Source organism: Falco rusticolus, chromosome 6, assembly GCF_015220075.1.
Source record: "Falco rusticolus isolate bFalRus1 chromosome 6, bFalRus1.pri, whole genome shotgun sequence".
Classification (NCBI taxonomy): domain Eukaryota; kingdom Metazoa; phylum Chordata; class Aves; order Falconiformes; family Falconidae; genus Falco; species Falco rusticolus.
Window position 1 is genome coordinate 72,379,974 of NC_051192.1, and position 13,163 is coordinate 72,393,136.

The window sequence follows — 13,163 nt, forward strand, 5'->3', positions numbered from 1 at the left end:
ACCCCCCAACTTTTAATATCATTTTTAGCAGGAAGAGGTGAGCAGGGGACACCATGCTGACCATGTTGAGACTGAGCAATGTCTTTCCATGTTTAGGGAGTGGCAGAGAAGACACTAATTTATCTAGAGCTGACCCTTTGCTTATTCTCAGTCAAGGACTGAGATCTGTTGCTGGAGATGAGAGTATACAGCACTAATACACAGGAGATCAACATTTGTGCTGTTTTGGATACAGACAGGAGAGCAACACAGAGCCAGGAACAGCTCAAAATGTTTGGGCCACTCTTCTGAACTGCCCTTATGGTGGCTCCTTTGAGACACATTGTTGCTAAGCTGTCTCTGAAGAACCGCCAAACCTTCACCATTTCCTCTTCTATGTGGCTAGTTCTTCAAAACTTTGTTACACTGCTTTCCCTTTTCAGTGCAGTGAAAAAAACAAGGTAGGCTCTGTTTGAAAATCACATCTTTCAGTCACTTGTATTGTTCCTTCCAAGTTAGGAACCTATCTTGACTCTAGAAACTGTTCATGCTGAATTTATACTTTTTGAGTTTACATACTGAGAAATCTCCACCTGATTTAAAATGTCCCTTTTATCAGTGAAGTTCTCTTTGGATGCTGAATTGATTTAGGAAAAAGTCTGTCCAGTTATAAGCCCAACATTACTCTTACTGCTGTAATAAGAACCTTAGATCTCTGTCCTATGTCTCTGCTCTCACCAAAAATAGATACTCCTCTTGATCTAAAATTACATATAGGCTCATACTTAACTTCTGCTGCTGCAATGTTCCTCCCTCAGAGCTAAAAACACAGTGAGAGAAAGTCAGTGTGATTTATGCAATTCCAAAAAAGAATGTGTGGGCAGATGCTCTGTGAAACATAAGCACCTCCTTGACCTTTAGGAAGGAGTGAGAGTGGTGAAGAAGGGAAGGAAGGTGCTGCTAGTTTCAGCTTAGTAATTCATATTGTGTTCCTCAAAGCAAAGTATTCCCAGGGGGTGGGGGGTGGGGAAGGAGTTACCTCTGTATTCAGAAGAACAGCATTCTAACCTTCATGCAACTTCAGCTTCGTTCTGCAACAGCATGAAACAAATCAGATCTGTCACTTCCATGCGAAAGCAGGAAAACAAATAAAGGACATTCTCCTTGCAGAATCCTTCTCTACAATCAGTGCTTTTTAATTAGAGGAGATCTGAAGGATACTCCTTTAAAACCTAACAAAGACTTATACCAGTGATTTCTGATATCTACTGTCTTCTTTACAAGTAAACCCTAGTGTTTGCCTAGGTTATGACATGTGAGTGATGTTATAACCATTCTCAGAATTGTACCGAGTCAGAATCTTTAGAGAGAACATGGCACATATATACCTGTAAAGACATCATATGCAAGTGCTAAAAGTATATACTCATTACCCTTATTCACGCGTCTTGCAAAATTCCAAGTCTATTATACAATTACTTTAGGTTCATGTAATCTTTTGCTGGAGCTGTTGCTCCTGTTACTCTGCCTTACCCAGTTGTTATTCCTGAAAGATCTGCAATAATAATTTAGAATGATAATAGAGTCTGGAAGGTCAATGTTCATAAAAAGACCCCATGGAAAAAAGCTGATTGACTACAGTGGTGACAGGATTTCACTAGTTGTCTTTTGTGCAAATTTGTGACAGTTTTAGTACAAGTAGCTCCTTTCCCACCCCCCCACCCCCCCACAAGCGGAAGCAATTAATCTGTCCTGCTCCACTTTAAAGAATTCTAATAGCAAAAGTTCTTGAAATTTGAAATTCTATGGAAATGTCAATAAGGTCCAAAGTTCTGTTATACATTGCTCTTAATCTTTATTTACTTAAGGAGTGTTTCTGGGTAGAGGTCAACGTTAGTATTAATCATTGATAGATTTTACATATAAGAAGAAAATGCACCCATTTTATGAGAGTTCTTGTAGCAAAGAATTTATGTAAGGGGTTTTAAATAAGACCAAAGCTCCAACCCAAAGCATTATCAGAGCAGAGTGTTGTTCTTCCACTAAAAAACCCCTGTAATTGTACCCTGAATTTGCAAAGAAAATCCCAGAGCTTACAACCACCCACCCCCCTCGAGTTGCCTGACATTATGATCACTGTGAAGTGGGGATGGATCAGCGTTGGCTGTGCCCATAGCAGAGGCCTGCCCTTCTCTGTCTGTGGTGGGAAGGTATGAGGGCAGGGTACAGTCTGCCATCTTCTCTGGGTTGTCCTGACAGCCTGAGGGAGGCTGCTGCTGGTGCTTTTCCATAACGATCCAGCTCTCACATACCGTTCTATACCTTTTCAACCCCTAAAGAAGATCCCTGTTGAAGCAAGAGCAGGGTGGTAGATACCTAATGAAACTAGAGGAACTGTATCAGAAGCCTCTCCTACTCATACGTCAGCTCCTTGTCCAAGCACCTTCTTCCATTTGGTACCAGGACAGATCCTTCTCTGCATGCATACATATCGAGGCAAAAGGCTGCCTTGCTTCTTTTTCTTTCCTTGGAGACACAAACATGGGCTCTCCACCTGTCCCATTATGGACACTATTCACTATTTTTACTTTCAGTCTTGCACAAAATTACAGCCCATTCTCCAGACAGTGCAGAGCTGGTATACACTAATATGGCAGAGGATCGCTGCCAGCCCCGTAGCTAGCCAGGCTGCAGAGCATGTGTGTGTTACACTGTGACACAGTCAGCATCTCTTCTGTTCCCACACCTGGGATGCAGAGTCAGAGTGGTCTTTGCAGCACTGCTGAGTTTCCTCAGTTTATGAATTATCTAAGGAACTAGGGGGCATTAGGCAATTCATAAAGAATGCTGTACAGACAGAGATTAAGCATAGAGATTAAGGCAGCAAATAATAAAGCAAAGAGCAAAAGCAGTGCATAGAAAAAAAACACTCTTGAATGATGCAAATTAGAAAATCCTTTGATGTAATTTACCTCCAAAATGAGAACTGTTCTGACTTGACCTGTGATCTTTCGAAGTATTTTGGAACAAAATGAATAATACGTCTCTGAAGCGATAATCCCATCACTCTTACTTTATTTTGACCAAACCAAGGACTGCAGCCCTGGGCTCTCTTCATATCATCATAGCAGCTCATTTAACTGAAAATTTAATGACCCTGTAAAGGAGCATTAAAAGTAGGAATAACTACTGCTTTTACTAAATTAATAAGAATTTCAGGTGTTAGCCGTGACAAATTCTTTAACCACCTAAATGGATGGGCTACTAACAGGGAACAGTAAACTGTAGTCTTCTGATATTTATAAACAGAAAGATAAGTCCAAACAATACACGTTTGTAAAATCTCAAATAAAAGCTTTAAATATCAGCAGACATACTTCCTATTTAATTTATACTTTAACAATGCTTTCAACATTTTCGTTTTTGATACTTTTTATGTACAACAGGGAATTCATACTTGCAACAGGTATTTGGGCAGTACTTTTGGCCAGCTTCAATGATATCTCCTTGTTTTAAGTAAAAAGTTTCAGTTACAGTCGACCGACATGAAAGGGCATATTAGATTACCATGCATTAGCAAGTAAAAAACATTTTATGTATTTATAGGATTTTATTTCTACTGTGATCGCTATAAAAATAATTACTGTAAATGTATTACATGGTAAATTTGCATTCAAAAGTCTAAGAGTGTTGTAATATAAATGTGATACAGAGAAAGTACAAAATGTCAGTATGCCATTTAAACTTCCATTTTAATCTAATTCTGTTTGGCTTTAAGAAACAGCTTTGCATTTGGTCCCCTTTGCATAATGGCAGGAGTACTGGGTAATGGTTTTAGAGGAAAAGAGCTTGTCCTGAATAGGTAGGCAGAATACAGTTGTAGTTTAAAGAAGGCTTTTTAATTATTCACTAATTAAGTAACACATAAATAATTAGAATCACAGAATCAGAATCAGACAAAAATTAGTTATAGTGTTTGACCACTCATGATAATTTTTTTTAACCTTATGACTTTTTTTAACCTTCCCCACTTGTTGCCTCCTTTCCTTTCACCATGCAAAACTGAGCTGCCTATAAACCCTACTTAGATAGCTGGAGAGGGAAAACAGATTACCCCTTAGCCTATTCTTCAGGCTAAACAAGCCCTGTAACATCCCCTCATATGTCATATGATTCTCCCAGAAATCAAGGAACGTTCACAACCATCTTCATGGTCCTTCACTGGATTTCTTCTGTTTGCTTGACAACTCTTTCCTATTGGGAGGGCTCAAAAATGGAAACTATGTTCCAGATGCAGCCTCACTAGTGCCCAGCAAAGGGCAACCTGCTGGCTATACTCTCATTAATGCAACTGTATATGAGCTTATCCTTCATCACCACAAGTATGGACTGACTCATGTTCAGTTTGGTGTCAACCAGTCCTCAGGTCCTTCTCTGCAGAGCTGCTACCCAGCCAGTCAGTCACTGGCCTGTACTGCTGTGTGGGCTTTTTCACTTCCTCCAGCCTGCTTTTCCCCTGTCAGATACAGGATTTTGCATTTGCCTTCACAATACTCCTCCTAGTTCATTCTTCCAGTCTGGCAAAGTCCTTCAGAATGGGAGCTGTACTCTCAGCATATCACTCTCCCTTCCTTCCAAGTCAGAAACATCCACAGACTTCCGGGGCATGTAGGATCTCCTACCACCCAGGTCCCCAGTGAAGATGTCACCCTAGCATCCTCTGAAATGCCACATGGAACAGCAGCTTTGGACTGTTGACTACTATCTTTTTAGACCAGTGGTGCAGCCAATTATTCATCCACTCTGTAGTCCACCCTGCTCCTCTGTTTGGGTACCAGGTTACCATGGCGGACTGTGTCAAAAGTCTTGCTAAGGCGGAGGAAAACAACATCCATGACATATGAATGCAAGGTTGGCTACGTGCTCTGTCCTCCCAGGATGTGGTGCAAAAAAAAGTGGAAACCCAACATGAGTCTGAGATGTCCTCTAATGGACATTAAGCCAAACCGATGCTTGTTTGTTGAAATTTGCAATGTGCAGTATACTTCCTCAAACATGTTATATATGCATGGAAAATCATCCCCAGTTCAGTAAGCATAGTTATAAATTAACTGTGCAAGAAACCAATGTTTTTAAAAAACAAGGTGCTGTATGAATTTGTCCACTAGTTTGTAGAACTATGCCTGCTTAATATACCGTTTCCACCTTTTATTTCCCTTTGTTCTACAGGTTGCCAGTGAAAGAGGTTCTGTATAGCTATGATGGTGAGTATTACTATTTTTCTGACTTGATTACAGTCACACTTTAAATATGTAACTACTTCTTTAGTGTCACTTTAACAAATTTTTACAGTTTTGTTTAAAAAGATGATAGGATGTTTTAGCTATACACTTTAGTGTTATATAATAAGCTGGCTATGTTTGTTGAATGATTTTCTACTAATAATTATAAATTAAAAATAATTCCACTTAGCATCACAGAATAAAGTCACAATTGAGTTAATTTTAAGTGGGATACAATCAAACAGTTGGAGGAAATTGAGGTACAGACTGGAATTAGATTGTGAAGTAATGTCATTGAAATAACATGAATATTATTGAGTATTATTTTATATTTGAGTGCATAACCACATAGTGCCATTAAAATGAATGTTTAGCTAGGGTTAAACAATACTATATTGCAAATAATGTGCTCTGCTTGAGGGCAGATATAATGTAGTACCTAACAAGGGAGGTCAGCAAATAGGTGATATAGAAAAGGCTGAATTGTTCAATGCCTTTTATATTTTTTGTTTCAGTCTCCACAAAATAAGTTAATTATAGCTAAAAGTTTATTTCTGTTATTATTAAGAATTTGGAAGTAGGCTTATGGAGAGAAAAGGAAAAGAACACCTGAAAGTGTATTGAGGTAAATTGCAGTATTCAGGATGGCACAGCCTAATGAAACTTACCCTTAAAACACTTAACTAAAATGGTTTCTCAAACACTAGTGATTAGCAGGATGAGTAAGTTCCCAGAAACCTGGAGAAAGGCAAACACAATGTCATATCTAACAAAGGAGGAAAGGAAAAATCTTAAAGAATTACAGAAACGTCAGCCATAACAGCATTTCCAAGACACTGGAATAAAGTATTAAACAATCCATTTGTGGGCATCTAGAGAATAGTATGGAGATAAGATGACTTGCACAGGGACACGTCAGAAACAAATCCTATCAAGCTGATCTAACTTCCTTCTTTGACAGCTAAGCAGATATAGGGGATGTGGTTGATACAGCGTATCTTCAACACAGTCCCACATGACGGTCATAAACAAGCAAAGCAGATACAGACTATATTAAATTCACATAAGGTAGATGTGCAACTGATTGGAAACCTGGACTCTGAGAACAATTGTCTGCTGCTGAAGTGGGAGAACATCTTGTATAGGCTTCTGCAATGCTGTCTTCTAGCTCTAGCACTATAAAACATTGCCATTAATTACTTGCTCCATCACATGGACAGTAAAATTACCAAATTAATGGATAATTCTCATTTGGGAGGCCTGGCAAACAGCTTGGAAGGCAGGATTAGAATTTAAAAAATGTCATTTATATTAGAGGAATGGCTTGAAATCAATATGATAAAATTAATTGAAGACAAATACAAGGAAATGTGAAAAGCACAGACAGAAAAAGAAGACAATAATACTGCAAGAAAGAATGTGAGGATCACAGGTGACCACAAACTGAATCTGAGTTGAAGAGGTGATGCTCTTATGAAAAATGCCATTCCAGGGAGATTAGTTAAAGGGAGTGCTTATAATATGATAAAGGAAATTACTTGTCTCTATTCAGTATTAGTGAAGAACCAGTTGCATGGGATGTGGGAAACAAATGGGAGATTTAGAAAAGTTGCAAAGGTTTCAGTGTTTTGACAAAGAAGAAAAGATAGTGTAAAAACACAGCAGTTTATATCTTTTCATAATGGACTGTTCTAAAAGGGATATTAGTTGCTTCTCCATCCTTCCTAAGAGTAGGAGAAAAAAGAAATGAACCTAAATTTCAGGGAGAGAGATTTAGTTTAGAATTTGGAGAGTTGCAGCTATGTGGAAATTTAAGTGGTAAAACAGCTTACCTCAGGCTGCTGCAAAAACAGGCAAGCATCTCACAAAGTAGGTTCGGTCTGCCTGCTGTCATCTTCTGCTACAGCTATAGCAAAACCAAGGTGGCTGTCTAGGGCTTTTTTTCTTTGAAACTATGAGTTACATCTGTTAGCCAGACCATCAGGTTGTATGAATTAGGAAAACTAAGTGACCTCAGTGCATGTTATACAGTTTACTAGTCTGTATAATTTTTGACTTGTGTTCATGTGAAAACTCTTCTTTTGCAGCCCCAAATTAGGATCACGAGCTAAAACTGTAGAGTATTTTGAGGCCTGTGTCTACACTGAGAAGAAATTCATGGCACAAATATTATTTAAAGCACCATTTAAAAAAATTAAAAATTGCTTCCAGTATGCTGATTGCAAAGAGTTATAACTATCAAATATTCTTTCAAGAGATAATCTTATGTACTAGCATAATTAATCCCAGAGATATGCACATGAATGTGCCATATTGAAATACTGTTTCTTGAAGTGCTTGCTGGTTTAAGAGATGCCCAATATAACACAATGTATTTTCTTTAGAAATAATATAAATGTTGAAATGAAATAAAGCTGTATTTTTGTTGCAAAGGGTTTGCTGTGTTTCTTATTTTTACTGCTGTAAATCTAGCTGCATGGATTTCAAATAGCTGAGAGCAAATACTAGCATTGTTGGGGAAGGAATGCTCTCATGCTCTTAACCTTGGTCACATTTTGCAACCACATAGATACTTATGTTTTGTAAAATACTCTAGGAATTATTCACGACTGTGTCAGCACCCACAGCAAGCAGAATGCACAATGACTCTTACCTGCCACGCAATATTCATGGGCCTTCTGGCCTGGCAGTGTCTGGGCCAGCTGGTGAGTGCAGGCAGAATTACTAGCTGCACTCCTGGTGTACATGGAAGAATCACCGCTTTCCTTTCTAGTTGATGCTGCTGTTTTTTTGACCCTGTGCTACTCCCACACAATGTTGTCTGATCCTGGATCTTCAGCAATTTGCTTTCAAAATGCATTATAAAACTCTAAGGAAGCTAACTGTCTATGCTTGCATGAGTCAACTGCCTTCTCTCTGATCCCTTGATCCCCTGAACCACAGATCACCCCTCAGGTATGTATATGTCAGGACCTCTGCATCGCAGCCCTGTCCGGCTGTGCAGGAGCATTTTACTTCCTGACACAGTGCTACGTATTGTGGTTAAGATTAATATTTTAATTAGAATTGCTGCTTCTTTCATTAAAATTAATGTGATGAATTAATTTAAAAAATATTGTCATCAGTTAAAACATCAAAATTAAAACCAGTTTAAAAGGAATAATCCCTAAAATACTCAGCCTCTTGCACTATTGGACCTGGTGTAATTTCAATCCAGCCTGCATTTAAACTGCTGAATGCTGGAGCTGTGAAAACAGAAGTTCAGCAATGAGTAAGATTCTCCGTACGGGTAAAGTATATGTTTTTCCCTTTATACAGGAGCACACACATTCTTCAGAACGTCACGAACATATTGATAGACATATGAGGTTTGTTATCGTATTGGTTTCTTTTCTCAGTGGAAAAATAATAGAAATCGCGTATATCTTGTGGACAGCATACCCATTAACCAGATGGTGAAAAAAACACCAACATTTTGGTGAGTTCAAGAGATGGTTCCTAGGGACCAAAATCAACACATACAGGTAAATATAGCAAAAAAAAATATTGAAAACTTAAAAAAAATAGGTAAAAATTCATACATATAAACACATTTGTAACTAGAAGTGAGTTATAAATATTGTATAAGATGTAATAGGTCTACCCACAGTAGAGCGCTGAAGTGGGCAAAATTCATGCTGAGAACCAGTGTGATTCTCAGAGGTCTTTATAAGCTTTCCTGCCTATTTTTTCCAAAGCATTTTCCTTTCCTCTGAATTTATTCCAAACCCAACTTTCTTTTCCTCTTGAATTTCATTTTTGTAAAGCCCAAATCCCATCTAGCATTTCTAGCCAAGATAATTACTCACATGCTACAGTTTAGGTTTAAATTAGCCCAGGTGATAGACTGAAGCCTGTAGGTGGAAGGAACAGAAGCAAGAGAAAGATCTACTAGGATTATAGAAAGGGCAAAAGAGGAATCCTTTCATTGACCTCTGGGTTTATGAGTTTGTTAATCTGTGGATATTTCAAAAAACAGTTTCCTTATCTGTTTAAACAGCTTCTGTCTATGAATGAAAAATGAGACCATATTGGCAATTACAGTCTAGGAAGTCTATCCTGAGAAACCAATGGAAAAAGTATTAAGTGGAAAAAAAAGTCCTTTAAGGAGAGATTATAAGAAGCAAAACTCAACACAAAAAATTGATTTCTTTTTTCAGTAGCACTATAAAATTAATGGATGCTCCTTATTCAGTAGTGTAATAAATTTAGTCCAAGTTCCAATGCCTTTACCCTGCCTTTATTAATTATTTTTCCAGTAAACTTCACATTCCCATCAGGATCATAATGACTGCCTATGTTAAGCCCTTGCTAATGGTACCCTTTGCCCCCTCATCTTCTCTTGCAGTCTGATATACAGTATTCACGCCATCCTGTGCCTGCTTGTGATGTTTCTGTTGTTGCTATGTGCTACAACTCAAGCTGACAAAAAAAGACTTACTAAAGTTGCCCAAGTGAACTGCAGGGAGATGTGCCTAGCACAAGGGATGTATCTGGGCACTGACACGGAATAAGCCGTGGGAAGGAGGGTCAGAATTCATTACTTGAGAAAATTTGGTTGCTGCATGAGAGACTAAGGGTAACCCTTGGCGCAAAAGTTCAGCTGTCTGGGATCCAGAGACTGGTTTGGTGTGGCACAGCTCTGTGGTCTTGACTGAATTTTAATGAGAAAATTGCTTAAATAGCAGGAAGTTCACAAGCTAAAGCTATGCAAAATGAGAAAAGTGAAAGCACAGACAGAAGCATTTTGTTAAAATGCAAACAGTAACAGCTCAAGGATACAAAAGGAAAAAATCTATACCTTAAGGTATTAAAAAAACCCCAGAGAATCAGAATGCAGAGGTGGCAACTCAGCAACACTGAGGATCAGCACAGACTCCTGGCTGCTTTACTGGGTTTTGTGAGCATGTTAATAGTGAGTATCTAATATGAGTGTTAGCCAAGTCATAATTGTTTTATGTAAACAATTTGTATATATCATTCTTGCAGTGTCTCTTTGTACATTGTAAAAGACGTTTGAACAAAAATGAGCTGATGATTTCTATGTAAGACTGCTCTCACTTCTGCAGGGAGTGGTATCTAGCCACACACTGGGAAATCCTAGGCTTTTTCTACACTAGCCAATTCATACAGCCCAAAGGACCCCAGTCCTCTTGTGACAGCCAGGAGAAAGATGCCATGGTCTTCTGATGGGGTGGGCTCTGCGGTTTGTCCTGGCAGTTACCTTCAGCACACAGAGCCTCACCAGCCATTGCAATCACCTGTACCCTGCAGGTGACTAGAAATGAGAATTTTCTGGTGCCCAATAGGCTCATTCAGACAAATCAGGGAGACTTTTGAAAGAAACTCTGTGGAATAATCCTGCTCCAGCTTTAAAGAGATTCTTGGATATTTTACATTGGGTTTTATTTGTTACTCCACAAAGTGTTCAGTGTTATTAATATTTGAATTCTTGCCAAATGTGTGGTGTTGAAACAGATAAAGTCAGACATTTATGTACTTAACTGTGCAGACTGGAACTAGGACTTGGACCCTAACTCAAATGTTTAGCAGAGCTGTTATGCTTGGAAAAGGTTAATCTTCAATAGAGAAGAAGGATCATGTTTAACTGTTTCTACATAGTTACAGGTAAGTCAATGTGTGCTTTCATACAGTGAATGGAGAGCTACTTTCGCTTACAAAGCATGCTACTTTTGCTTGGAATAAAAACATTTGCCAAACCACAATAGAATAGATTTGTGGGTTTTTTTCAGGTTTGCACACATGCCAGCACTTTGGAAAAATAGATTTTATCAAGTTTCAACACTGTTTCTTGTGTCACGAATCAAAGCTGTTTAGAAGCACATTTTCACGTCCCTTTAAAAGAAATCTAATTCCTGTGTAAACTAGCTCACATAATTTCCAAGCAAATCTTTTGCCTCTGGTTTATCATCAGCAAGTCTTTGAAGCTGAAAATTAAAAAAGACAACAACAAAACAAACCGCCAAAGAAAACCAAATGAAACCAGGGGTCTGTAGTTTAAAACACAGGCATGCCTTTTCACTTAATCTGATGGTGAGTAACATATATCACATAAGATAGCTTTTCTATTTTTTATGTTTTCAAGGGAAGGAGATAACTTTGTAAAAATATTTCCAAAGATCTGTCATAACAAAGAGGATTTGCATTTTGCTAATGTTAGTGAAAATCAGGAGTCATTCTCTTGGAACTGATGGAGCTGCATAGACAAAAGGAAAAGAACTGGATCATCATGTCTAGTGAGCACTTCATCTGAGTTTCCATGAACATGTCTTTTCTTATTTTCCTCATGTTATATTTGATGCATTCTAGCAGTCAGTGACAGACTTTAAATGTCCAGATTTTTGCCTCATAAACAATACTTAGTAAAAAAAACACAAAGCGAACTGGAAGGCTAAGATTTATATCCTATTAGTGATGTACAGTGATTGCATGTTGCTGACCTTGGCCTTTCTGTTAACTTCCATACAGAAGATTGCTTGCAACAGAGCAAAGTAAAAACCCTGTGGTCTGATGCAATTTTCCCTCATCTGCAGTTCTTTAGCTGTGGTGGGGACAGTGTGGGAGGAAGGTCCAATAAAAGCACTGCTGACAAGATACCATATCAAGACTTGAGCATTTGAATTACAAGCTTATATGTATAAACATACACACTTTCCTTCTTAATGTCTCTACCATTCATAGCAAAGCAACCAAACCAGCTGTGTTCCTAGCTGTGCTTTCAAAAGTAGCTGCCCTTTGATGCTATGACTTCCTGTGGCACTGAACAGCCCAACTGAAGTCACAAAGGGAAATATCCCCTTCATTCCCTAGAAAACAGTCTGTCATCAACTTCTGCAGCTTCATCTCATTTACTACAGAATGGAGACAAAAAGATGACTCATTTTTACCTCTGCTTGTTCAGCTCTGGAGACTTAAATTGTCTTGTTACAGTTCAGATTTGAAACTATGATTTTTTTATTGATTTTTTTTTTTTTTTTTTTTTTTTTTTTTTTTTTTGCAATGTAGCTTTGTATGTTACCTCTGCTAGGAACTTCAAAGTTCTTTGCTGCTTTTTTCTGATTCTTTTAAATTTTGGCAACAGTACCATGCATATTTCTTTAGGTCTGCTGCTCAAAAACCTGGAGACCATAGATCAAGCAGTAAGGGCTGTTAGACTTACTTTTTGATATCTGCTCTGGTTTTCCTTGTGATTTTATTACTACAGCCATTTCCTTTTAAAATAGGAATCAACACTCATCAGTGGGTATTTATTACACTATTGCCAAGTTCATTTTGACAAAAGATATGCAAACCTGGAAAGAGTATCTTTGGGTAATAGTTTATACTGAATAATCCCCTGACTTTTTCTGAATTTGCCAACAGTAAAAAGATTGCAAAATGAAACATATAAAGCTAAGTTACATCACTGGAAACAAGATTGAAATGGGGGATGCAGGGTAAGTTTGCTGCAGTGATACAGTCCTACATGTAAGAAAGGAAAATGTAGATGAAATTCAACCTAAGTGTTATATAGTTTCCAATCAAATGGACAACAGGTAAACGAAGCCTGAAAGAAAGACAGCTTCCATTGACACCATGTACTTATTCCTCACATTGTTTTGATCTTAGAAGCTAAAAGTATAGAATTAAAATACTGGACCATGTGTATTCTGTATATTCTGAAACCTTTACTATAAACTTTCTCATTTCCAAAAGAATGTACCCAATATCTCATAATGATGAATACATAGTTGTGGCTCTGTTTCCAGTATCTCTGTATCTTGGGCAAATAAATCAGTTTACAGTGTCTGACTAATAATTAACACATACAGAGTCTTCCTAGAAAATTGTAGTCTGCAGCTT

The 13,163-nt window shown here is 38.0% G+C and overlaps 1 protein-coding gene across 1 annotated transcript in view; it reads left to right on the forward strand.

The window, feature by feature from the left end:
• The window catches only part of LOC119150106 (muscular LMNA interacting protein), a 63,303-nt gene extending 55,832 nt beyond the window's left edge, over positions 1 to 7,471 (forward strand). The window contains exons 9-10 of the mRNA XM_037392323.1: positions 5,209 to 5,243; positions 7,349 to 7,471. Of these exons, the coding sequence (XP_037248220.1) occupies positions 5,209 to 5,235 (27 nt within the window). The 3' untranslated portion in view covers positions 5,236 to 5,243; positions 7,349 to 7,471. The remainder of the gene's footprint in view (positions 1 to 5,208; positions 5,244 to 7,348) is intronic.
• The last annotated feature ends 5,692 nt before the right edge of the window (positions 7,472 to 13,163 follow it).